The following is a 27097-nucleotide window of genomic DNA, read 5'->3' as shown; positions in this document are numbered from 1 at the left end:
AGAGGAGAGGAAGATGTGCTGGTACAGATATGAGTAGGTGGCTTGGTAGACTTGGTGGTGGGAGCCTTGGGAAGATCATGAGGTTGAAGTAAGGAAAGAGACGAGGAGGTGGAGGCTTGAGGAAAGAGGAGCATGTGAGAAGAAATAGAGGGTGAGAGTGAGCTGACCCCATCAGTGTTTTTCAGGCTTCCCTGCGTCAGAAGCACTGGCTTCCCTGCATCAAAAACATCAGTTGCTGGGCCTCACCTGAAACTTTCTGATTCAGTTAGGTCTGGGGAGGTGCCCAGGAATTTGCAGTTTTCACGAGTTCCAAGGTGATGATGCTGATGCTGGTCCAGAGACTAGACCTTGGGCATCACTGGGCTCGGGAAATGAGTTAGGATGGTTGGAGCAGCCCTACAGGCCTCCTGTGTCTGGCAGTCTTGCATGTAAAGTGAATTTCGTCAACTTATTTGTGTGTTTTTCGCCAGCCCTATTCACCAGCTCAGGAGCTGGTAGCCGTAGGCACAAAGTTGGACCTAACCAGAAAAAAAAGAAGAATTGGTATCACCAGTGTATTTGGAAAGTTTTGCTTCTCTGTGATGCCTTTATATTCTGAAAATACTATTTCTACATATTTTATTTGAAACATAAAGGATTAGAGAATCTGAGATGGAGAAGGAAAAAAAATGAAACTTTGTGGTTGAAGTTTACTATTGTAGGACTTAGAAGTAAAATGGAGTAATATCCACCTCTGGTCCTGTATTTCAAGGAGAACTGTAAGCCTCATTTCTCTAAAATACCTGTTAACCATACTGTTTCTGTGATTTACTGAAGAATAACATTCTGAAATATACTTTGAAAAACTAAAATTCAGTTCTTTTGTGTTTATAAGATTATATTCATCGTAAACTGAATTTGAAGACTATTATATTGTTCTTTGCAAATGTTCATATCCTCCTACAAAAATAAGTGGTTAAGTGTGGGGCCTTATACACCGGATATGAGTATTGGAAATGAGAACTTAGCTGTTAGAATAAGGGCCACAGCTCATTAATCAGAATAGAAAAAAAAGAACTGGCTTCCATAATAAGGAACAGTATTAATTCAGGTATAGTATGTTAAGCAGCAATTTAAATACAGTGTATTTGCATAGTAAGCAAGTATTCATTTTTAAGTAACTGATAGTTTTCTTTTATTAAAAAAAAAACAGATTTTGTTGGAGCCAGGCGTGATCCAGGATGTGTTAGCAGCTGGCAGTCACCTACAGCTGTTGGAGCTTCTCAATTTATGTTCCCACTATCTCATCCAGGTATGTGAGCTTGCATCCCGCTAGTATGCCCTGCACATTCCTTCTCCCTGCAGTACCCCACCGACTGGAGCCCAGTGACAGGTAAAATGGAAGGGGGGGTTGGTGGGAAATGTGGCCTGTGGTGGTAGAATTTCTCCAGGACACAGGCTGAGAGGCTCCTAAGAGGGCAGCTGCAGCTCTCATGTCCTACTTCCTGTCCCCAACCCTCCCTGCCCACCTCACTACCCTTGGGTGGCAGAGTAGCTCAACAGCCACACACAGGGTTCACTACTGGGGCCCTGGGAGATGACGCTGGGAAGGGTCTTGATTTGAAGCAATGCTCTCTGGTTGCAGAAATGCGTGAGAAGTTGGTTAGTCATTTAAGATTTCAGTAACAGTAGCTAACATATCATGAAGTCATACATAATTAATTGCTGCATGAACTTCCCGGGCAGTAAATGCTGGAGAGATGATGAGTGATCTGTGCATTCTTGCCCTGATTTGCTAGGGTTTCAGGAAAGGCTCTGCGAGGGGGAGGGAGAGAAAACTCCCATCCACCGAGCACCTGCTGTTTGCTCGCCGATGCTTCACGTTTGGTCCTCACAACAACGTGGCACATTTTTATAGGCAAAAAAATCAAAGATTTGAAACATACCCAGTTTGCCCAAAGTGACATAGCTGGTGAGTGATAGGCCTTTCTGATTCCAAAGACCTTTTTCTCCTCTTGGATGAAAACCCTTTGTTTCAATAGGAAGATATGGGACATCTTAGGCAGATAGTACGGATGTGCTATCTCTTTTATTCTTCAGAGAGTTAAGTACTAACCCCCTACATTGAGATCCTCCCATTTATTCCACTCGTATGACCTTTAACTTGCATTTATTACAGCATTATAACAACAGTGAAAATAAACTTTAAAAAAATAATAAATCCACATAATTTAATTCTGTTGTCCTTGTGCACATGACATGTTATTAGTAAGTAGAAAAATCCTATTTTTTTCTGCCTAATTACATTATTTCCTTCCTAATAATTTCTCTAATTCTAAATATAGCCTTTACTTCTGTTACTCATTAGGTCATTTCCAAAGCTCTTTCTCATATATCATCTTATTTCATCCCCCCAGCAACCTCAGGAAATAGGAACCAGTGTCTCCTAGGGAGACAGTGTGAGGAATGTCAGCCATGTTCACCTAAGGAGCAGTTCAAATACAGCATATGAAAGTTTTATCATTATCTCAGCATACTTAATCTAACAGTAAATGTTTAACTATTTTATCTTATTTTCCTTTCTTTTCCCCTCAATATTGTTGGGTGATATGGGAGACCTGTTTTAATCCCTTTCTGCAAGTAACAAATAGGAATAACATAGAAAGGTTACAAGATTTCAAAGGTGTGTGTTTGACTTGTGAAATTGAAATTACTTTTATTTGACATTTCTACCTCAAATATTGCAACTTGTGCTTTCAGCATCATCATCACCTGATTTACTTTTTCCATGGCAGGTAATAATTAATGATGTATGTTGACAAAAGTTTGGTTATAGTGCTAGTTATGATGCACATTAAAATACAGTATATATACTGTGTGTGTGTGTGTGTGTGTGTGTGTGTGTGTAAACTTAAACCTATAATTCTCTCTAAATGAGAATTCCAGATGAACGTTGGAAGTTCATGGGTATTTTTCCCTATCCCATCAGATGAACCTGTTGAGATAACAGGTGACTTGTGTGCACTTCGGAATTTAATTCTTGCAATTCATTATTTTGCTGAGGAAAAAAATGTAGCTTGCAAACAGATGTATTTCGTGGACAGTTCATTTATTATTAGCCTGCTTGAGCAGTGGTTAGAATTTTCACTGTCTTTTCACCAGTGTTTGCATTTCATTCTCTTATGTAACTTTCCTTTTCCTTTTTATCTGTGATGTTACAAGATGTCCAACTTGTAGAAGGAAACTTGGACTGTAAGGACTAAAACCATGTGTATGCAGAAACCTTCATTATGTCACTCCTTTTCAAATATATACCCTGCCTCTCTTTTAGGATTATCAAATTACCAGAAGGGGTCAGTCTGCTTTCATATTTTGACATAGTCAAATAACTAGACCTATTTAAGATTTTTGGTATTATTGCTCAACTGATTTTTAATTTCCTATGGAATCATTTTATTGGGTATATAAAATATTTTCTGTTAAAATGAAAAATCTTCAGTGCTTAAAATGTACTTAGAAATGAAGACCCATCAACCAAGGCTAATATATTCTCCATTCTTGTTCGGTACTTTGCCCAGTGAGGAGTCTGTGAAACCATTTTCCTAAGATGTCTGGTATTGTTTTGTTGTTCTCAAATTACCATTATTTCAGAGATGTGGAGGGTAGACCCCGGCTCTCAGTAGACCTCCTGCTGTCCTCCAGGGCGCTTTAGGAAGCGTATGCCAGGAGAAGTGCTGGGTGGGCACTTCCTGAGCTCCCCACCACACCCCAAGCCTCCCTGAGCTTCTGCGGCCATCGGCTAGTGCATTGACCTGAAGCTTCTTCTGCACATGCCTAGACGCTGCTGCTCCCCCGCCCAGCCAAGGGAAGGGACACTTTGAGGCCACTGTGTGGGCTCCTTTCTCTTGCTTTTCCTCTGGCAGGCTGCTGAGGGCCAGGACCCCACACCACAGGAGCAGTGCCCCTCTTGTCAGTGAGGACAGCCATCAAATTAGCTTCCCAGGCTGTGAGGTCTTCCCCGTATTCATTTTTGGCTCCAGGCCCTCTAATCAGGCCTGTCATTGAGAACACACATGTTCTCCGTGCAGGTTGCTGAGATTAACTGGTAGCCTGGCAATGAAAGCAGCTAAATGATTTGGGGTGGGGTGAGTACAAGGGGAATAGCTACAGTAATAGCCCATCATCCCAAGATGAGGGATTTACAGACAACTGCTCAAGTTTGCATCCTTTCTCACTTGCTTTGCAATGAAATGCTGTAGGCCTCTGTCCTGTGTAGCCTGTCGTGTTATATATCATTAATAACCATGACCTGTCAGGCTTATCTGCTGAGGTTCAGTCCCAAATAAAGTGTGCATGCTACTTTCCCTCTTCCTCCCTCTGCTCGTCTTCCTTGTCCATTGTGCTGTTTTTAAAAATTTCATCAGAAAGATGAACCAATTCACTAAAGAGCAATATTTGTGTATAAAAAGGGCCCAGTAAAATGCGTAAATTTTCTTGTTTTTTAGTGTATGCATGTTTACATGAATGTCATTCACTATGTTAAATCTTGTAAAGGAATCTCTGCAGACCGTCCTCAGAGAGATGGGCTATGGATATAGAGATTCTGATGTGTCTACTGATTTACCAAGTCCCTCAGATAAACATTACAGACTTTCTGAGTACAGTTTGTTTTCACAAACTTTGATTTTTTTCTAACCTTTTTTAAAATTAGCTTCTGAACATCTGTACCTAAACATCACACAGGCAATTCAAACCTAACATGAGAAAACCTGCCCTTTTCTCTGTTAATGGTACCATCAATGTGTTAGTTGTCTAGAAATTTGGACATAGTCTCAGACCCCTTCCTCACCATCATATCCAATCAATTACCAAGTTGGGTTGATGCTACCTACCAAATATCTCTCAGACCTGATTCATTTCTCCATTGCTAATTTTCTTACCTTTCTTTAGACTCTCACCATCATTAACTGTATGTTATAAGAGTTCATAATTTCCTCCTAAGGGGTCTGCTTGTTTCTATCCTCTATCTATGCCAAACCATAGTCCCCAGAGCCATCATTATCTTTCCCAGGAAAGAGAACCAGCATTTATTGAGAGCCTATCTGTATTGAGTGTTTTGCACAAAGATTCCCATTTCTCCTCTGCTAAGCAACCCCTTAAGGCAGGTGAGAGTTCTTTTATTTTTACAGGTGGAGAAACTTAAATTCAGAACTAGGATGTTGATCAGATTTGGAAATGTCTATTAGCTCCCCTAATGACCATTTGGCAGCATCATTTCACGTGCAGAAACCCTTAGCCTGGTCTCCAAGGCCAGGCCTGTTCTTCCCCAACCTCATCACCAGTCCTCATGCCTTTCCTGGTCTGCTCTGTTCTGGACCCTAAGGCCTTTCTTTCATGTTGGAACTTGTCATTGGGAGGGAAGACTAGGTAGTAGAGGTCCTGAGTGACAAGCAGAGCCTTCAGTCATTGCCTTCAGGTTGTACCAAGGGTCAGGAGTAGGGAACACAGACACAGACACACACACACACACACACACACACCACCCTTCCAAACCCTGTCATAAGATCGGGGTACTGGCCACTGGACTTTGTGTTGTATCCCCTGAAAGTGATATATTAGGAGATACACATGCTTTGCTGAAAATGTCTTTTTTTGTAATTAGCTTTCAAAAAAAAGGTTTGTACATTTTGTATTCTCTCCCCCAAATAAATGCTATATCCTATTATTTGATTAGCAAGTTTTCTTTTTGTTTGCCAAGTATCAGCCTTTATTATGAAATGCAATTTAAATATATTGACAAGAAAGAACCCTCACTAGACTTTCTGAATAAGACCACCAAAGGGGTGAATTAACTCCTTGATAGGAATATACTTTTAATATCTACTCCTAGGCAGCAGGTGGCAGTGTGAATCCACCAGAATTCAGTAGTTAATTTAAAGCAAAAATCAGAAAAAATGAAAAGAAAAATTATTTATTTTGCTACATATTAGTTTTCTGACCTAATCAGTAAAAAAGTCATTATTCACACCACACTGGGCAATATGCCTTGTAATTTTTAACAAATAATAGAAAACTGTTAATGTGTTCACAGGAAATACAGTTTTGTCTTGGGCTGCTGTGGTCATTTATCACTGCACTTTGTGAAATCACTCATTTGTTCTAATTTGAATGTAAATGACTCTAAGGTTTTACAAATAAGGTGACAGACTCACATAAATGTAATTGCAGGGTTCATCTCCCTCTTTTTATATATCACTCATTAGGTTATGAATTAAATACATCGTATTAAACCAGGGGCATGTCCAATGATGATATTGTAATGGCAAATTACTCTATGCTATTAGAGGTGTATTTTTTATTCATGGACATTAATTTGTCATTAAGCGGCATTAGTTTAGCACTTTTATGGGGAAGACGTGACCTGAAAGAGGAGACGTGCTGCTGTGATGTGAGACGAAAGGGACAGGAGTGCTCTAGGTAGAGCATTTTATCACTGTAACGAAAACGGGGGTCGGGGGAGGGTTCTATTCTGTTTTCATTTGTTTTTGTTTTCTGATTTTACAACCATAAAAGATCATTTCCCCAGATTGAAGGGTTGTTCTGTTTACAGTGTGCACATTTGGATTGTCTCGTAGAGCAAAGCCAAAATTCTTACTATTAATCATTCAGAAGCCAAGTAAAGGGAGCAGGAGGGAGGAAGTGACTTCCTGCCCTAAATCTCCCTCCTCTGTGACTGATGCTTATTAGTCATCCCTTGTCTTCATTTAGTTTTACACTAAATGGACTATCATGAGAATTAGTCATTTTCTCTCTTCAGTGAAGGTACAAAGGTTTAAAGAATGTTATTCTCTCATGAGGGTATTAGGAAGAATTCTGGGTCTTACCCACCCCAATTATACTGTGGGACTCTTGAAGGCAGGGGTCATGCCTTACATCTCTTTATATCTTACCCCCTCCCTCCCATCGCATCACAAGAGCTCAGTGTCTGTATTGGTCAGCTTGGGCTATCACAGCAAGATACCACAGACTGGGTGATTTAAACAGATATTTATTTTTCACAGTCTGGAGGCTAGAAGTCTAAGAGAAAGGTGCTAACCTGGTCAGGCTCTGATGAGGGCTCTCTTCCTGACTTGCAGATGGCCACCTTTTGGCTGTGTTCTCACATGGCAGAGAGAAAGAGACAGCAAGCTCTCTGGTGTCTCTTCTCTCTTTTTTTTTTTTTTAAACTTAGTTATTTTATTTTGGCTGTGTTGGGGCTTCATTGCTGCGTGCAGGCTTTTCTCTGGTTGCAGCGCGTGGGCTTCTCACTATGTTGGCTTCTCTTGCTGCGGAGCAGGGGCTTTAGGCGTGTGGGCTTCAGTAGTTGTGGCACACAGGCACAGTAGTTGTGGCTCACAGGCTCTAGAGCGCAGGCACGGGCTTAGTTTCTCTGCGGCAAGCGGGATCTTCCTGGATCAGGGTTCAAACCCGTGTCCCCTGCATTGGCAGGCAGATTCTTAACCACTGTGCCACCAGGGAAGGCCCTCTGGTGTCTCTTCTTATGAGAACACTGATCCCATCCTGAGGGCCCCACCCTCATGACCTTATCTAAACCCAACTGCCTCCCAAAATCACATCGCCAAATACCATCATACTGGGACTTAGAACATCAGCATATGAATTTTGCAAGGACACAGTTCAGTCCATAGCAGTGTGTGTTGAGGGAACGAATGGTGCATCCATTCAGTAATTTTATTCTTGCTTAAATATTGAAATTTTATATTATGGGAGGAAAATATGTTAATAAGTCAGTCTTACATTAGTTTTACCCATTGAATACAGTTTTTTTTAAGTTGAAAATACTTTCTATGGGGATTGCATTTGGCACTGAAGATCTTGCATATTTTACAGTATTTCTTAAGAGTATTATTTTTTTAAACTAAGTAATACTACAATGACTTATAGGAGGTTATCTCTTCCAAACAATGTATTATTATAATTTTAATTATTAAATTAGCAGTATCTCCTAAATACATAATATATAGTGGCTGTTCTGAATAGAATAATTTATTCTCAGGGTTGAGAAGTTATAACTTACACTCGTTTTTCTCCACTGCTGAGCTGTTTTTTTCCTGCATTAGATAAGACAAATGATTATACCAACATATATATTGAATATGCCCCTAATCAAATACACTGAGTGCTATTCCATAGTTCACTAGAGCTGATACTCTTGTATTTGGAGAAAGTTAAAGTATGAATTTTGGAAAATATATTACAAACAGTTTAATCTTTCATATTTTTTTAAGTCAGTGAAAATGATCAGAAAGGGTAGAAATGTATCAGCCCTACTAAATCATAGCCAGCTACTAATTATTTGTTCTAATCATGAGTATTTGCTATCTGGCATGGGTGATCCAGAATATCAAATTTTTCAAATATCATTAATATTTGGCTGTAAAATATATCATAAGTTTTTTAGCAGCCATTTTAGGATCCCACTTAATCTTTTCATATGCTATTATGTTGGCTTTTCTTCCCTAAGCCCACACCAAAGGATGTCAGTGACAACCCAGAGACACACTGGCTGGCCAAGGATGTCATTTTGGCATTTTAATTTGTTATGTGGGTAATCTAGGGTTCACTCTGTCTTCCTTGTTTGTGAGTTTTTAAAGACAAGAAGGATTGTCTTGAAGGATTTTTCTAATATTAGTAATTTCTATTCTAAGCTAACTATTGTGTGGTGGGCAATTTTAAAATCACTTTCAGCCTATTTTTCTCAAAAATAAGATGTTTCCAATATTTTACTAATGCTAGAGTTCAGAATCAATAAACAAAGCAAACAAAATCAATCTCACTTAATTCCGTTATCAATACTTGAAATTAGGGGCATTAAAAGAAAATCTATGTTTCATTTAAGATATTCATCCTCCTGTTCACCCTCCACCTGCAAATATTTCTGCCCACAGTTAAATGTCTGCCCTATTCTCTAAGGCTAAACTGCCTTTCAGCAACTTGATCCATCAGGTACCTCCTGTGTTTCCCATGGTTCCAATGTCTTCTCCACTGGCACCTTCCTTTCATTTTTAAAAGAGGATCAATAAGATGGGAGAAACTTTTCTTCTTTTCTCATTGTCACAACTCGCTCCTTCCATTCACTACCGAACGGGGAACAGTGTCTGCACTTCCTTACCTCCTATTCATTCTTCAGTCCTATTGAACTCAGTCCTCTGCCTTCATGACTCCTCAAAGGCTGTTCCGATAAAGGTCCCCAAAGCCTCCTAGTCGTCAAAGGCAGTGGGCCTTTTATGGTCTTTAATGTGACCACTCTACAGCCTTCCGACAGTGGTTATTAGCTCCTTTCTTTCCTACACTTCTGTTTTCTCAAGACTCTCTCCTAGGTCTCCTCCTACGTCTTTTCAGTTCCTTTACAAACTCTTCTTCCATCAGCTCTGTGAATATCCCTCTGGGTACAGTGATGCCATGTGTGTGCTCTTCTCTCCTGCTCACCATCACTTTCATCCACATTTGGAGGATTGCAGTCTCCTCTCCTGAGCTCCAAGCTCTGTGTTCAGCTGTCTCCACTTGGCTGGCATCCACATGCATCTCAGTTCACTGTCACCCAGTCTTACTCACCTGTTCCTCCTCCCACTCTTTGTTAAGGAACCATTATCCTTGTAGCAACCCAAACCAGAAACCTTGGCATAATCTTATGTTGCTCCATGATCTCATGAATCTCAATACATTTTATTGGTTTAGCCTCTTAAATTGTTCTCACATATGCCTTCTTCTCTTTCTTCATTGTCACTGCCATCATTCAGATCTGGATTATTTTTCCTAGATGTTCCTGCAGTAGCTCAACTGAGCTTCCTGTCTGTTGACTAAAGCTAATCAATACTTTGCTATACAACCTAAGTTATTTTTCCGGCCCACAAAACAATTACTTTCCCTAAAACACAGGCTGGATCCCTGTCTCCTGGTTACAAACTAAGTTTCTAACCTTGTCCCTTTAATTTCTTTTCTCCTTCATGTGCCCTATTCTTACTGTACCCAAGGATAGCATGTTTTATCATCTCTAAGCCAACTGCCTAGTCAGCATTTCCTGTTGGATATCCCACAGGCATATGACCTTTCTCAGTGTTAACCCAAGCCAGAAACCCAGGAGTCATCCTAAAATATCCCATCTCCTTGTGCTACACATAGGCTATCACCAAAACCTTTCAATTCTACCTCCCTAACTTTTTTTTGAAGACACTGTTTTTAAAGAGTAATTTTTAGGTTCACAACAAATTTGAGAGGTAGATACAGAGATTTCCCATGTACCCCCTGCCCCCATATATGAATAGCCTCCCCCATTATCAACATCCTCCACCAGAGTAGGTACATTTGTTACAATTGGTGGACCTACTATCACATCACTATCACCCAGAGTCCACAGTTTACATTAAGGGTCACTCTTGGTGTTTTACATTCTGTAGGTTTGGACAAAGGTGTAATGACATGCATCTACCATTACAGTATCATACAGAATAGTCTTACTGCCCTAAAAATCCTCTGTGCTCTGCCTGTTCATCCCTCCCTCCCCTCCCCACAACCCCTGGTAACCACTGATCTTTTTCTATCTCCACAGTTTCACCTTTTCCAGAACGTCATATAGTTGGATTCATACAGTATGTAGCCTTTCCATGTTGTCTTCTTTTGCTTAGTGGTATGCATTTAAATCTCCTCTGTGTCTTTTCATGGATTGATAGCTCATTTCTTTTTAGTGCTGTGTAGTATTCCATTGTCTGGATGGACCACGGTTTAGTTACCCCTTCACTTACTGAAGGACATCTTGGTCAGTTCAAGTTTAGGCAGTTACGATTAAGCTGTTACAGACATCTGTGTGCAGGGCTTGGGTGAACTCCCTTAACTTTTTAAATCTCTCTCATTCTCTCTATTTCCATTTCCACCATCTTAATTCAAATCCTCAATACTTATTTCCTGGACTAAAGAAGCTTCCTGCTAACCAGTGGAACTACCTGCCTTCACTCCTGCCTCACCCCAGTGCCTCCTTCAAAACAAGGTTCATTCCTCTTGAAGTGACTCACAGGTTCCATTTTTATTATGAAACTTCCTATTGCTTTAGCCTTCTTTTTTTTAAAAAAAAAAAAACAAGTTACTACCCACATGCTATATACCACAATCATTGTGAACTTCATGCATGTCCCCGTGCCCAAACCTCTTTGTATGAAGCCTTCTTCTCCATGGATTATTCTTCCCTCGTTATGTCACCCTACGAGTTCCTCTTTAACCTGCAAGTAGTTTGCTCATGTGTTATAGCTCCTCTTCCAGAGCTGCCTGATAAATCCACCTAGTTGGAGGTGGATTTCCCTCCTCTTCATTAATTACAGGCATTCTTCCAGAGTGCTGATCACACCGTATTATTTGTATTGATTTACTTATCTATCTCCCTGTGATATAAGTTCATGTCCCAGAGTTCTGTGACCTTGGGCAAGTTACATGACCTCTTTGCCCACAAATACAGATGTGATACAGATATGATAATCTATATACAATGTACATCTTAGGAGTGTTGGAGTGTTCGTGAGATAGTGCATGCAAAGTATCCTATAGCATAGTATCCTACATGCAGTAGGTACCCTGAAAACCAGAGCCAGTAGAATTGCATGCTTCACTTGTGAATTTCTCTATTAATTCCACAGTTAACCTTCCTACCCACTACCATCACTCCTGTCTTTCTTCATTCCTGGAAATTTCACAAACTTTACTACCTACTTCCAATCAACAGCATATTGGACAAGGCTGTTCCTGAATATTTTGGAAATAATAACCATTCTGTAAAAGGTATTTTTCCTCTGTGCCACTTCTCTTAGCTTTTGTGGAAGTGCCTGTATTGTTTTAGAAAAGAAAAGTCACAAATAATTATATGAACCATCACTTTCTCCCTGTCTCTGATAAATGAAAACATCACACTGAAATTATACTTTAATAAATAGTAAAAATTGATGCTTTTAAAAGCAACATGATACTTGGTGTTTCTACTTTATTTATTTATTTTTTATTGGAGTATAATTGCTTTACAATGGTGTGTTCGTTTCTGCTTTATAACAGTGAATCAGTTATACATATACATATGTTCCCATATCTCTTCCCTCTTGCATGTCCCTCCTTTCCACCCTCCCTGTCCCACCCCTCTAGGTGGTCACAAAGCACCGAGCTGATCTCCCTGTGCTATGTGGCTGCTTTCCATTAGCTATCTGTTTTACACTTGGTAGTGTATATATGTCCATGCCACTCTCTCACTTTGTCCCAGCTTACCCTTCCCCTTCCCCATATCCTCAAGTCCATTCTCTAGTAGGTCTGTGTCTTTATTCCTGTCTTGCCCCTAGGTTCTTCATGATCATTTTTTGTTTGTTTGTTTTTTAGATTCCATATATATGTGTTAGCATACGGTATTTGTTTTTCTCTTTCTGACTAACTTCATTCTGTATGACAGATTCTAGGTCCATCCACCTCACTACAAATAACTCAATTTTGTTTCTTTTTATGGCTGAGTAATATTCTATTGTATATAAGCAGCAACCTAAGTGTCCATCAACAGATGAATGGATAAAGAAGATGTGGCACATATATACAATGACGTTGCTGCTTTTTAGATAGGAAGGTTTGTTTTATGGTTTCCCCTGCCCTTCCTGTAAATAAAACATATTGTTGCATCCTCATATACAGAATTCAAGGAGAAATTGGAAAAATCTTTTATTTCTAGCTCTAGTGCATAGTAGTTGCTTAGAAACGCATGTTTGTTTGTGTTCCTTCTACATGTGCCAAGAGAGTTCCCTGTGATAGGAATTTTCTGTAATACAGTTGCATGGTATCCTAAGTTCCCCGACTGGGGAAATACAGGCAGTGCATTTGTTTAACAGAAGAAAGATCTAAGTTAGTCCTTACAAGGAGACTGCTGTCCATAGGCCTCCCTCTCTCCAGCTGTCTTTCCTTCCTAGACATCTCCCCCACCCCCTTTTTCACTCTCCCTCCACAAACATCCTTTAGAGCAGGCTGCTGACCTTTTCCTTGCTGCCTTTTGAGGGACATGTGCTCAGGCTCTGGGAAATAACTGCTAATCTGTGTCGTTAGTTCAGCTTCAGGTACTGTGGCCTCAGCCCCATACACTGAGTATAATGTTTGCCCTCTTCAGAGTCTGGGATGAGGGACTGGGATCATGCATCTTGTTCTGCTGCAAGAATATATTTATGCAGGTTAGAGTCATTTCTTTCTTCACTCAAATGTATACTCTGTATCAGTGGTTCTTAAACTTGACCGTGTGTGGAATCACCTGAATAGCTGGTTAAAGCAGACTGCTGGGCCCTACCCATAGAGTTTCTGATTCAAGAGATCTGAGGAGGAGCCTGAGAATCTGCATCCTAACAAGTTCCCAGGTAATGCTAATGTTACTGGTCTGGGGACCACAGTTTGAGAACCACTGCTTCAGATGCTCTTGCCACCTCAATTCACATCAGTTACCAGCCTGTTAAGTCACTGATATTGAGATTTTGAAAGTGTCATAATATCTAGATAAATTTGAACTGGTCCCAGTTATAAATATATGAAAAAGTTACATTATATATAAAATATATAAATATGTAAAATATTGATATTATATATCCTGCATAGCATCCAAAATATAAAAAGCCAAAACAATGAAGACTTGAAACAAAAAACCTTACCAGTCTTCATTCTTATGTATAATAATGATTAAGACGAAAGTCTATGTGGATAACTGAGAGATTATTGAAATTCTGCAGAATTGGGCTAATTTTCAGCAGCTGACTTTGGGTAGCAGCACTAAGTAAGGAAATATACCAGAATCACTTCCAGGCTCTACTATTCTTTAAAAAAATTTTAACCTGATTTTGCCTCTCATCGTTCAAAAAAGGTTTGTGATTATTGAAATTTTTGTTTTAAAGCTCCAGTTGCTCAGATAGACTATTTTTGATTAAAGAAAGGAAAGTATACATTAATTTCCTCTTTATAGTCCATAATTCAGTGGTAATCACTGAAAAGTAAAGTAAACTTATGCAAAGTAAACTTTGCAGTAGCATTTTGCAGCACATCGTGACTGGGGCCAGAATTATTAGTTGTTGATGGCTGTGTCTCTGTGCTTCCTTCATACTGGATTTCCAGCTTACTACAGACTTTCCCAAGGAGCAATATAAAGTTATTCATGAGCCTTGGCTATTATGCATACAGTTGATTATGAAAGTGTACTAGTAACCTAATTGTAGAATTCCTCTGTTATACAGCACAAATATATTTAAACAGGCCTTCAAAGACTCCAAGAATTAGAGCATGCTGGGTTTTTTTCTTGTATTTTTGAATTGCTGCTGATGTTTTGTTTTAGTTTAATCACACTGTATCATATGCATATTTGTATCAATACATGAATATATAGTTGCATTCAGCTGTCCAGATATGTTTGTTTGTATACAAATATAACTATATCTCTATATTTATACAAATAAAAATACCTGGTTTTACATTATTTGATCATATCGCAAATAATCTGGCCTGCATTGTCAATGATTTACTCATTTTTTCTTCCATAACTGTTAGATTTTATCCCATCAACTCTAATATAAGATGTTATGGAGAAAACTTACAGGTCCCTTTATGATATGCATGATGACTTTTTTCCTACATGATTCACCCCAAGGTTTGGGGTTTTGTTTATTTGTTTGTTTCAACATGTTCCAAAGGGCTAGCCCTTCACCACACATCCACAACAAAGCCCTTTATGTTGCTTTCTCTAGTCCTGGAGTGCAGTCCTTTTCTGCAGCACCAGGTCCTGTAGTCATGTAATGCCTTGATTCATAACTAGGTTGTAATCCAACTAGGAAACAGGTGGAATCACAACTGGGTATGGTGCCTTGGATATTAATGGCTTGGCTCAGAAGTGGAATTTCTAAAGCTGTATACACTCTTTTTTGCCTTAATTATGCATTCATTAAAAGCTTTTATACCCAACAGAATAAAGTAAATATTTTTTGATCTCCATAGTGTGCTCCCAGAATGTAGATTTGCACAGCAGGGTCTTGATAATCTGAATAAATTGTATTTCTCCAAGGAGTTTATCTTTCAAATAAGGTCATAAAGAAATGCAGCTCCTCCATCCTTAGATTTCTCTGTGTGTCTTTTCTGCTGTGTGTAATATAGAACATGGGAACCAGAGTACATTATAGTAATACATACTTGGTGATGGTCCAGTATAATGTCTCAATCTATTCTCCTTTTTTTTATCTCTGGTGAAGTGTTTTTTAAGTACAAAAGAAATGAATGATGTTACACAACAACTTTGATTTTTGCTGTTATTTGTAGAAAAACAAAGTCCATATTAGACATTCAGTGTTTTCTTCTCTTTACCCTATCAGTGAGTAAAATTTGTGGAATATGCAAAGCTATAGCTTAAGCACTGTTGGTAGTATTTTTAAAAGGGAATAATAATAATGAGACAGCTACTGTATGTTGAGCATCTACTATGTGGAAGGTACTTTACATATGTTTTTGGAAATCCTTATCACAGATCACCTTTCCGATTTTTCTAATGAGATGTTAATCACTTGCTGAGGCTATCCATATGTGTCAGCTTCAAATCATGTGCTTTCCTAAAATCTGTTGACTTTAAATGAAGTAGACCACTTTTGATGAGCAGGCCTCATCCAATCAGTTGAAGTCCTTAGGAATAAAAACTGAGACTTCCTGAAGAAGAAGGAATTGTGCCTCAAGACTGTAACACAGAAATGCTGCCTGAATTTCCAGCCAGTGAGCCTGATCTACAAATTTGTGACTCAAGACTGTACCTTCAACTCCTGCCTGAGTTACCAGCCAGCTGACCTGCTGTACACATTTGCCAGCCCACACAATCTTGTGAGCCAGTTCCTTAAAATCTGTCTCTCTGTGTATCTCCTATTTTTCTGGAGAACCTTGACTGATACACTAATGAAATTATTTTAACAACTCTTTAAAAAAAAAAATCATGTGCTTTTTCTACAACTCCAAACTAAGCATGCAGCCAGTTCCTTGTCTCCACACTTACAACCTAGTGAAAGCGACAGGGAAAATATAAAATTATAAACTCAAATAAACATGCACAACAAGTTGAACTTATAATCTTTCTGAGTCATAAAGAATAAAATGACAATACACCTGATATTGAATGGTAGCCCCAAAACAGCATACAGTTATGAAAAGTTTAGGCAATAGCTATTTCTTTTCTCTCTCTCTCTTTCTGGGCTGCCATATTTATTTCCAGAGTGGCTAACATTCTAGGCATTTTTAATATTTAAAGATTAAAATATTTAATCAATTTATTTAATATTTACTATTCAAATATTTTAAATATTTGGATAATTTTAGAGGAGCAGGAGAATCAATGTTTTCCTGTAAACTAAGAAGTAAAGGCAATAAAAGTTGACTTTTTAAAGGTCTGATATTCTTTCTTATTTACCCACTATCCATCCATCAAAGTTTATAAAGTGCCCTTTGTGAAGACTGAGAGGAAGATCTAAAGAAGTACAGATACAGTCTGTACCTTTATACACAACTAGGGGAAAAAGTATGTAACCAGTGGCAAAGGGTTAAGTAAATATTCAAGTATACAAGTAGCTCCTGAAATGAGAAGTCAGAAGAAGAAACAATCCTTCCCGCTGGAGTGGTCTGTCTTGCTTAGGAAGAGGAAGCTAATTCCGGTTGTCGTCCTCCTCCCAACACTGATAATGCTTGATATACTTTTGGCAAACAGCATAGACATTTATATATTTCTGGTTATCACTAAATACAAAGAGAAGTAAGATTCCTTTTTGACATTCTAAGAAGGAAAGAAAAATCAACATGTAAAAAGACAGGAGACCTGAGATTCACTGTGGAAGCCAGGCCGGATGCATTTGGCACCACAAGTGGGTGTTCCCCCATGTTAACCAATTATATAAAAGCCCTGATGGGTAGTTAACATCAAGAGAGAACTTTCTAAGTTCAGATCAAATATTTGAGAGCACCTTTCTCACTTAACTGTGAGCAATCTGTTTATTTTGCCCAATTGTAAAATCAGACCTATACCCAAACTGTCATTTCCTCTTTCCATTTGAAGTCGTGGGGGTGCTTTTTACAAAAACAAAAAACAAAAAACAACTTTTTAAAAACATGTTGCTCTTTTAAATTCATAATCCAACAAATACTTTTTAAATTACAATCTGTGATAAAGCATTGTGATTAACATTGTACAGGATACAAAAAACATAAGATGTAAAACCTTCTTAGTAGTTTACTAGGAATGTTTTTACTTATTGGAAGATAACATGCACGAATAGCTTAGTGACAAGTTTGGTGGTTTGTGACAGGAGACTTGAAGTGGGAAGCATTAGGACTTACTGACAACGGGCTTCAGATTTATTATGTCTAACTTGGTACTTGGTCTCTATAAGCAGCCAGTACAATAGTTTTATTTAACTTCTGGTTAACATTGCTAAAGATCAAATCATACTGATTTGATTATATGCAGAGTCCCTGTATCAGGCTATTTTGAATCTATTTGGGAATAGTTTTTTTTAAAAAATTAATTAATTAATTAATTAATTTTGACTGCATTTAGTCTTCGTTGCTGCATGCGGGATTTCTCAAGTTGTGGTGAGCGGGGGCTACTCTTTGTTGCAGTGCATGGGCTTCTCATTGAGGTGGCTTCTTTTGTTGCGGAGCACAGGCTCTAGGTGCATGGGATTCAGTAGTTGTGGCACGCGGGCTCAGTAGTTGTGGTTCGTGGGCTCTAGAACGCAGGCTCAGTAGTTGTGGCACACGGGCTTTGTTGCTCTGCGGCATGTGGGATCTTCCTGGGCCAGGGCTCAAAGCAGTGTCCCCTGCGTTGGCAGGCGGATTCTTAACCACTGCGCCACCAGGGAGGTCCCGGGCATAGTTTTTAAAAAAAGATTTCTTGACTTCTGTAACAAGGGTGACTTCTCATTTAGAGGACTCCTCAGAATGTGATGCAATATCAACATTTTATAATAGAACTTCAAGTTTCATGCATGTTATTACATGAGAGGCATAGAAATCACTATCTCCCCTGACCATCTTTATCTGTAGTAAAGTATTGACATGTGGTAACGGAGGTGACATTTTGAAGGGGGTATAAGTGAAGAGCATCAATAATTGGAAAAGAAAGGTTATAATTATAACAGTGAAACACAGCATTGTCAAAATAGTCACATCTTTTGAGTGTTATTACCTAGAAAAATGTGGAATCCTGTTCAATTTGGTTATCTTAGAAGGGGGGAGGAGGGAATTCAGGAAATCAAAATGGCATTTACTTTTATTTTGACCTTGAGAGAGGTTTCTTATTATCTTGAGCATAGGTCATAGTTTTCCATTCTTATAGTACAGGTTGCTGATGCTTATTTTTGTTTTGTAAGTTAGTAATGTTCTCAGAATTACATGAGCCAACAAGAGAAATAGGTGTTATTAAGGCCATGTTTTGCATGGGTATCCTTAGTATTAAAGCATCTTCATCAGATTTCCTAATCTTGTCAGTTTAACAAGGACTCTTAGATTTGAGGAAGAGTATTTGTGGGGCAGATTTTGGGGATAGTCTACAGTAGATGCAGTCACAAGATGACAAATATTTTCTATGTTCCACATAATTCCCCTGCCAGGGCTATGATTAAACTGCAGTGCTGGATGGTCAAGGGGTTACTGACAGGCTGGGACACAACATGGGTGTGACTGAAACTAAGAGAGACTCTGTATTAGAAATATGCATTATTGATTCTCAGCTTGTATCACTGTTGGCACACATCAACACATCTCTAGGCTGTGGCATACATGAGCTAGGCTGTGGGTTATGTGCAGTGAACATGCAGACCTCAGCTATAAGGCTGCACCATTTTCTCCCATTCAAGAAAGTGTATTAGAATGTGAGTCTGGGTGACATTGGTTCAGCGATAGGCTTAAATCTTCTCTAATCTTTCTTTATAATATAAAAAGAGTCTTGTATGGAGTTTCATCACTAATTATTAGTACTTGCTTAATTGGGATATTGAAAGACACTTGCTAATACAGTGGCCAGTCACTCAGCTACAGATGAGAACCCCACCAGGAGACATCCATCACAAAGGTGGACTTTTTTGCCTCCCCTGGTTTGGTAAAAGGGTCACAGGGTTTACCCACGCCCCCAAACTACACTACTGCCTACCACTCACGTCCTTACCACCCAGTAATTTGCCTCACAAAAGTAATTACATTTGAACGTAAGCCAACATAAGATAGTATTTCCCTTTCTTGTGCTTTCTTTTCCCTGCCATATTCAATAGTTAATCTAGGGAATAACCATTTTAATTAATTAGAGAAATAGGCCACACCAAAAGACTGAATTTGGGGAATATATGAGGTTTAAGAATTATTGCGCTTGGAAAACTGGTGTTTATTCCATAGCTGGTATAGGATTGGGGACACATTTTATGGTTCTTCTTCTGTTATTTCACTTGTCGTTCACACTATAAGAAACAAATAGAAGGGAAGAGAAAAGCCAAATAGCCCTAAACCAGAGGAAAATAAATACTATTTAAAAAGATTCCCCAAAGAACAACAATGTATGCACCATAATTCTGAATAGAAACTAAATTTCAAGTGAGAAGCAGTGTGACAGAAATGAAACCTTTTTAGAAAAATAAAAGAAAAAGATTTTCCTTTCACTCAAGAGAGTTTCTTGTTGCTGAGCTGTCACTTCAACTCAAAACCACTGCCTCTACCTGGGCACTTGGATTTCTGCGTCACAGAATGTAAGAGAAGGGAGACAATCTCATAACTAGAACAAAGAGAAGATGCAAGTTTGCAAAACATAAGTTCAATGTGGGCATGTTGAGTTCAGTATAGCTGTGGAATATCCAAGGGAAGATGTCCTCTTATCGGCAGTTGGGAAAATGAATTCAGAGCTTAGGAGAGAGATTTGGGCTAATAATATAGACGTGAGAGGCATTAACATGTAATCAGTTTACAACTCAATTGCATGGTTTTTACTCTGGCTGTCCTCCTTCTCCCTGATTTAATGGTGCAGCTTACTTAAGACTTTGATATCTAAAGGGACCACATTCTCTGTTTTGACCTCCTTGCATCAGTGATGAATCAGGGATTATGGATGCCAAACAACAATGCTCAAATGTCCTTTATTGTTCCTTGCCTGCCAAATCTACTGTCTGCTTGCCATGTGCCAAGCCGTGCGGTAAGTGCTTTTGATTCATTATCTCCACAATGACCCTATGAACTGGGTGAACTCTCCATTTTGTAAATGGGGAATAACAGAGGATCAGTGACTGACCCAGGGTCATAACCAATGATAAGAATTTGCACTGGATTTGAACCAGGTCTACCTGATTCTATGGCCTTTGCTCTTGTCCACCAACCTGGGTTGCCTCCAAGTGCCTATGGCTGTTGACAGTTTGTTCTGCTCCTGAATACAATTGTTCTTTCTCTTTCTTTGAAATATAAAAGACTTCTTTCAAAAAAGTCTAGAAATATGTACAAAAACATTAATAGTGATTATCTCTGCATGGGGAAATATGAATCATTTTTGTTTTCTTTCCCATACTTTGTACTTCCTGAATTTTATGAAATGGACAAATTTATTACTTTTTATTACCAGAAACATAATGGCACTACTTTCATAACAGTGATGATTTTTTTTCCATGTAGAGTGTTACAGGTGAGCATTTAATGCAGTTTAACCATTGCTTCCCACCTCCTTAATCACATTAATGGGAATCCTTAAAAGCAGCATTATTGGTGATTATTTTGCTTGCATATGGTCTTAGCCAAAAGAACAAGAAGTGATGATTTTGCTTAAGACTCACATAAACACATTGGCTCCAGTAGGAGGAATGTATATTGTAGTATCAAGACCTCAGTGAAGGTTTTCTTTTTTCCCTCAACTCCCCAGTTTACACAGTGTAACTACCGAGGTGCCAAGTATGCATGGCAAGGGGAACGGAAACCTTTGATATACATAAAAAGCACAGGAGATTTGGGGAAATTATGTTTTTAAGCAGAAGAGAGGAGAAATGAAAAGGTAAAGATAGGGAGCAGACTTTTTAAAATTTTATTTATTTATTTTTGGCTGTGTTGGCTCCTCATTGCTGTGTACGGGCTTTCTCTAGGTGCAGCGAGTGGGGGCTACTCTGTCGTGGGGCGCGGGCTTCTCACTGCGGTGGTTTCTCTTGTTGCGGAGCACGAGCTCTAGGCACGCGGGCTTCAGTAGTTGCGGCGCGTGGGATTCCGTAGTTGTGGCTCGCGGGCTCTAGAGCGCAGGCTCAGTAGTTGTGGCGCACGGGCGTAGTTGCTCCGGGTCATGTGGGATCTTCCCAGATCAGGGCTCAAACCCGTGTCCCCTGCTTTGGCAGGTGGATTCTTTACCACTGCACCACCAAGAAGTCCACGAGCAGACTTTTAACTGTTGTTTTTCTTGTACACGGGTATGTGTCAGTTCAGTTCCCCTTTGCTCTTCACTTAGTCATTGACACTTGTGCATTTAGCCTTAGTTCTCCACTAATATCAAATGCTGTGTTAGATTGGATTTGGGAGTTATATAAAATTATACCCTTAGGAAACAAAAACATTTCAGGACTGTGGAAGCAGGCATTAAATAATTACAGTCAAACGAAACACAGCAGAAAAGAAGCACACTTTTAAAAATCCTGTATTAAATTAAATTAATTCTCTGGTTGTCCGCAGTTTTGAATTGGCCTGTATTTAAGTTGCAGGCTTCTAATCAGAAGAAACCCAGTGTCTCTATACAAAGATGTAAAGATGCTTAATAGAGAATATTTGATTACCGCTACATAATCCAGCCCCAAACTCATAGCCATATACGTCTTTTTGGCACAACGAGTGGGAAAAAAAACACTGATCCTCAGCTGTGCCCGTCCACCTTTTACTTTACAGAGCTTGCTTGTTTCCGCCTCTGCATGCTCATCTTTCTGTGTGGTGTGGCTGGGCGCTGCCCTAGGACCTTTAACCAGGGCTTGCGCATGCGCCCAGGGTACCTGAAAGGCACTGACACCACTCCCCGACCCCCATCACACGTCTGGGGGACTGCAGAGTGACTTACTGGGACACTGAAATCGTATCCAGGGTCCTGGAGCAGTTAAACTGGCTTCATAGATGTATTGACCAGAAATAACTTATTCATCCCGAGGAGATGGTCCTAAAGTTCGTTGTGGAAGCTCCATGTGCAAGGGTTACATCTTCTTTCCTCCCGTAGTAGAATTTACCAATAGGAAAAAGTAAGATTTGAAGAATAAGTTTAAACATTACTTGAAAAACCTGATGCTGGAGGCAAAATATGCAGTATTCCTTTGATAAAATCTGCTGGATGGCAAGCCCAGATATTTTAATTGAATAGCTATGAGTGGACCCTTAGATATTTGAGTTGTAATGGATTTTAGTGGTCAACTGTGGTAAACTTCATTTTATAGATAAGTATTTATTCCTTTTCAATTGTGTTGGCCAGTAGAGCTATTAAGAGCCAGAATCTTATGGCTGATTCCTGAAGTCATCTAGCTTGACTCCTGTTAGGAATGTAATTAAAGTGTCATCTCCCACCAAAAGAAATAGAATCTGAAGTAAAACAAAACAAAACAAAACAAACAAACAAACAAAAGAATCAGGTAGCCGTGGTGATGATTCAGCTGCTTCTCTGAGATCTGTTTTTACACTTTCTTCATTATACATTTCATTATTTAGAACAGCATTGTACAATAGAAACTTAATGGAAGCCACATATGTTAATTTTAAATTTTCTAGTACTGCATTAAAAAGTAAAAAGAAACACGTGAAATTAATGATAATATATTTAATCCCCTATATCCAGAATAATACCATTTCAACATACAATCAATGTAAAAATTATTGAGACATTTTATATTCTATTTTTCTTACTCCTTGCTTTCAGTATATATTTAACACTTACAGCACATCTCAAATCACACTAGCCACATTTCAAATGCCCAGTAGCCACATGTGGCTAGTGGTGACCATGTTGGACAGTGCCGATTTAGAGCATATTCCTTTAAACCTTAAAATTTTATGGAAACCGATACATTAAAATAGAATATAAAGATTTTAGAAAGAGTTCTTAATACTGTTAGATTACTAGAAAAAGGGATAAGTATGTTGAAAATACTTAATAAATCAATGGAGTAAAATAGCTATCTGATGGTATTCTGCATTCCTTAAGTTACTATAAAATATTGTAATAATAATTGCAAGTTGAAAATGAGGGAAAACTGGGACACAGCCCACTCTCAATCTACTTGAAATAGGTAAGTTTTCTATCAACAAACCTGCATGCCCACTATGGTTCTTGCAGAGTTACAAGGCAAAGGTTTCACAGGTGTCCTGGCTCTCTGGGGGCATTATTTTAGAGCTCTGGCTCTGAGTTTGAGAACTTGTAGAGACAGGTAGAATCCCCCCACAATGAAGCATTGCTATAGAAAATCTTTGAAAAGATTGTCATTGATTGCCTGAATTTTTGAGGCTCACAAAAAGCAAAGAACAATTATAAATCGTCCATCTCAGGTGGATTCAATATAGAATTATTCAGGACAGGAATCTGTGAGATGTCTTCATTTCCTGAGACTTTACATGTAACAGTCTTTGTTTTAGCTCAAGTCAAGATAGGTTGTTTTTAACTCAAATTTGTACTTAATTTGAAGTTTTCGAAAAAGAGTAGGGCTATAGTTTTTGTCATCTAGTCATGGCTTCCACTCTACCTGCCCTCATATTATCTTTAGGAGAAAAAACTTACCACCTGAAAGCTGTAAAATATGGTAGACAAATTGTTTTCTTTGGTAAAATGTTTCTAAAAAGTTGCAAAGTAACATTTTAACCAGTAAAACCAGAAACCCCTTTCAGCCCCTTTTTAAAGATGTCTTTAAGTATATTGGTTTTAAGAGGGGCAAAGAAAGGAAAAACGTTAAATTCTAGAACAACAGTTCTCCGCCCAGAGCCGTATAATTGCGGATTTTGTTGTTGTTGTTTTTTACATTATCAGTGGAGTGCAGTTCCCTTTCTCCCACTCTTGTCATGCAGACTTGAGGGAGTCAGTCTGAATTTCTTGCTTGCTCTTTCTTGGATTGATTTCTAAGAGATCTTTTCTCCATTTTTTTTTTTTTTTTTGGCACCAGGAATTAAATAGCTTTAATTACTTGGATCTGTACAGACTTGCTGACCTCTTTAACCTCACTTTGTTGGAGAAGGCAGTGATCGATTTCTTAGTGAAACATCTCTCTGAGCTCCTGAAGAGTCGCCCAGAAGACATTCTAACGCTCCCTTATTGTCTGCTTCAGGAGGTCCTGAAGAGCGACCGCCTGACCTCCTTGAGTGAAGAGCAGATCTGGCAGGTAAGGGCACTCTGCATGGGTCCTCTTTTGGCGTGAAGTCATGATGAAAAGGAATGATTAAATGTTAAAGGATTGAGGAACGACGACAACTATTTTGTCTGGTTTGGTCCACATTGGAACTGAAGTCTTAGAAGTCAGTGTTCCTTGATGGGCAAGTAACTGGAGAACACCAGCCCTGAGGCTTGAGGCCTCAGCCCAGTCAGCTTAACTCAGGGAATCGCAGGTGAGATTCCTCACACCCTCACCGTGGTTTCCCAGAACCTAAGGTGGTTACATCAGAAATAGTCAAGGGTTTTTATTCCTCTGCGAAACATAGTTACTTAAACTGAATATGAGAAGGATGGATTGTAAAGTGGTATTTATGCCTATTTAAGACCAATGGAATCAGAATAAATTCTGAGCTTTCCTGGAAACAATTCAGAAACATTTCTTTGTTGCAGTACAGAGCAGCTGGGACCTTAAATGAGAGGAAGCTCTCCTCCCTTCACAGTGGAAAAATCTCCCTCCTTAGTTCATTCTGCATTCATTGCTATTTTCCTAAGCCCTGCTTTTTCACCTGACATAGCATTCTTTTCAGATACCCTTTGCCTAGGGGACAGGAGGATGTTTTGTGTTTTCAATTTGATTATTCAATTGAAATCCATTTCTGCTCATCCCCAGTGACTATCCTTGAACAATCCACACAGTGTCTTTGGGAAACATTCAGAGCCCATCTTCCCCTGCTTTTTATACTGTCTGTCTTACCTGAAGCAGTGGCTAAGCCACCCTGTTACTTCTAGGGTGCCATACTTTCAAGATTTCATGATCATTTGAAAAATATTTATATACAGAATACAAGGGAAAATATGAAGTCTTCTATTAGCTGATGAGGCAATGAATACCTTGTATCTTATCAAATGACATTCAGAGAATACTTTAATTCTGGACAAAATGGAGTCATAGGTAGCTGTTAATTATCAGCATCTGATTCTACTGATTGCTAATTTTCCCAGTGCCTTTCTCCTTTTTTTCATTCTTTTTTTTTTGTGGCCTCTTCCGTTGCGGAGCACAGGCTCCGGACGCGCAGGCTCAGCGGCCATGGCTCACGGGCCCAGCCGCTCCACGGCATGTGGGATCTTCCCGAACTGGGGCACGAACCCGTGTCCCCTGCATCGGCAGGCGGACTCTCAACCACTGCGCCACCAGGGAAACCCTCCCTTAGTTCTTTCTTTATCTTACTTTAATCAGCAACTTCCCTCTTCACTGTTGCTTCCACCAGTGAGGATAATAAGGCCTGCAGTGTACTGAGGGCCTTTCAAGACCTGGGCTCTTTGCAGACTTATTAACTTATCATCACAACAGGCCTAAAGGATGGTTGTTATCATTCCATCCTCCAGACAAGCAAAACGAGGCTTCAGTGTCTTGCCTCAGGGTTACAGAGCAGAGCCAACCTTCACATTCAGCTTTGTTGACACCTGCCCTCATATCTCCAGTATTCCACGCTGTCTTGAGAAGAAAATATCAGCCATAAATTATTTTCTGCTTCTTAGATATTTCTCATAATGGTTGTTCAGGCAGAGGTCAAAAGTGTTGGTGAGGGTGAGTTTTTGGTATGAATTTAAATTATCTATGGAAAACACAAATCATCAGAATTACTCTGGTCAGCTCAAAGTGAGGAACTGCCAAATTTTTCTTTCCTTCCCAAAGGGAAAAACAAAGACTTAGAATGAATTCTGTATTTAATTATCTCTAACCTAATTGAGATGTGAGCCAACTATCCTTGTGGCTTCTCTTCTTGTGGCACAGTTGAAGGCACTGCCCGATATCGACATGGTAATGTACAGATGTGTGAGTGTCCAAAAAATTCCATACTATTCACATAAGAGTTATCATAATTGCCTCTCTAAATGTTATTAATTTTATAATGTAGAATTTCAAAAGCTGCTTTCTGCTGCAGGCAATGTTTTTTTTATACCTGGTCCTCAAGAAAGGATTAAAAAAGACTCACATAAATATTATCAATTTAGTCATTCAGCAGGCAATAAGAAACTGTTTTTGCTTTATCTTAGTAAATAAGTAATTCCCTCGCACTCAACCCAATAGATAAAAATCAAATCAGTCCAGTTATATTGCTTCAAGTATAGTTAAGTTCATCATTTTTGCTGAGGTTATACTAGTAATGCAATATACCATGGAAGAATCTAATATTCAGCCCAGGGTGAAGATTGGGTATGCCAGAGGATTAGTGTCAGGGTGCTTTATAGAAGTGAAACTTGACGGACAGGCTGGAGACAGATCTACAGAATCTCATTAAATTGCTGAATTGTTCATTACGGAACGTTCTTACTGTAATAAAGTGCTCATTGACTTTGACAAATCCCTATCCCATGTCTTAAAGAAGAACAGTGAAACAAGGGGTGTTGGGGAGAAAAATGGAAATTGGCACAAAGTAGGACAAGTAATAGAAAAGTGGATGGAGAGGTAGTGCTGTTCGATTATGTGCAACTGGTAACTTATGTGAGAATGCAGCAAACATACACACACACATCTACGCATGTGGCTCTTCCACTATCTAATCTACTGATAATGTAATCTTAGATATTCCCTTTATTTGGCAAAAGCCCCAATATTTTACTATTCACCAGATTTCATGCAGTTTGGCTCTAAAGATGTATCATAAGAACCATCAAGTTATCCTCAGGGAACAAACTATTTTTTTTTAC

The 27097-nt window shown here is 39.1% G+C and overlaps 1 protein-coding gene across 2 annotated transcripts in view; it reads left to right on the top strand.

Annotated features, from left to right (window-relative positions):
- The window catches only part of KLHL32 (kelch like family member 32), a 224330-nt gene that overhangs the window by 120511 nt on the left and 76722 nt on the right, over positions 1-27097 (top strand). Inside the window, exons 5-6 of one of the 2 annotated variants that reach the window (XM_060114788.1) lie at positions 1193-1291; positions 24180-24395. In XM_060114788.1, coding sequence (XP_059970771.1) covers positions 1193-1291; positions 24180-24395 — 315 coding nt within the window. The remainder of the gene's footprint in view (positions 1-1192; positions 1292-24179; positions 24396-27097) is intronic. The other variant, XM_060114789.1, reaches the window with a different exon arrangement.

Source organism: Mesoplodon densirostris, chromosome 12 (genome assembly GCF_025265405.1).
Source record: "Mesoplodon densirostris isolate mMesDen1 chromosome 12, mMesDen1 primary haplotype, whole genome shotgun sequence".
Classification (NCBI taxonomy): domain Eukaryota; kingdom Metazoa; phylum Chordata; class Mammalia; order Artiodactyla; family Ziphiidae; genus Mesoplodon; species Mesoplodon densirostris.
This window is presented reverse-complemented; position numbering and strand designations above follow the sequence as displayed.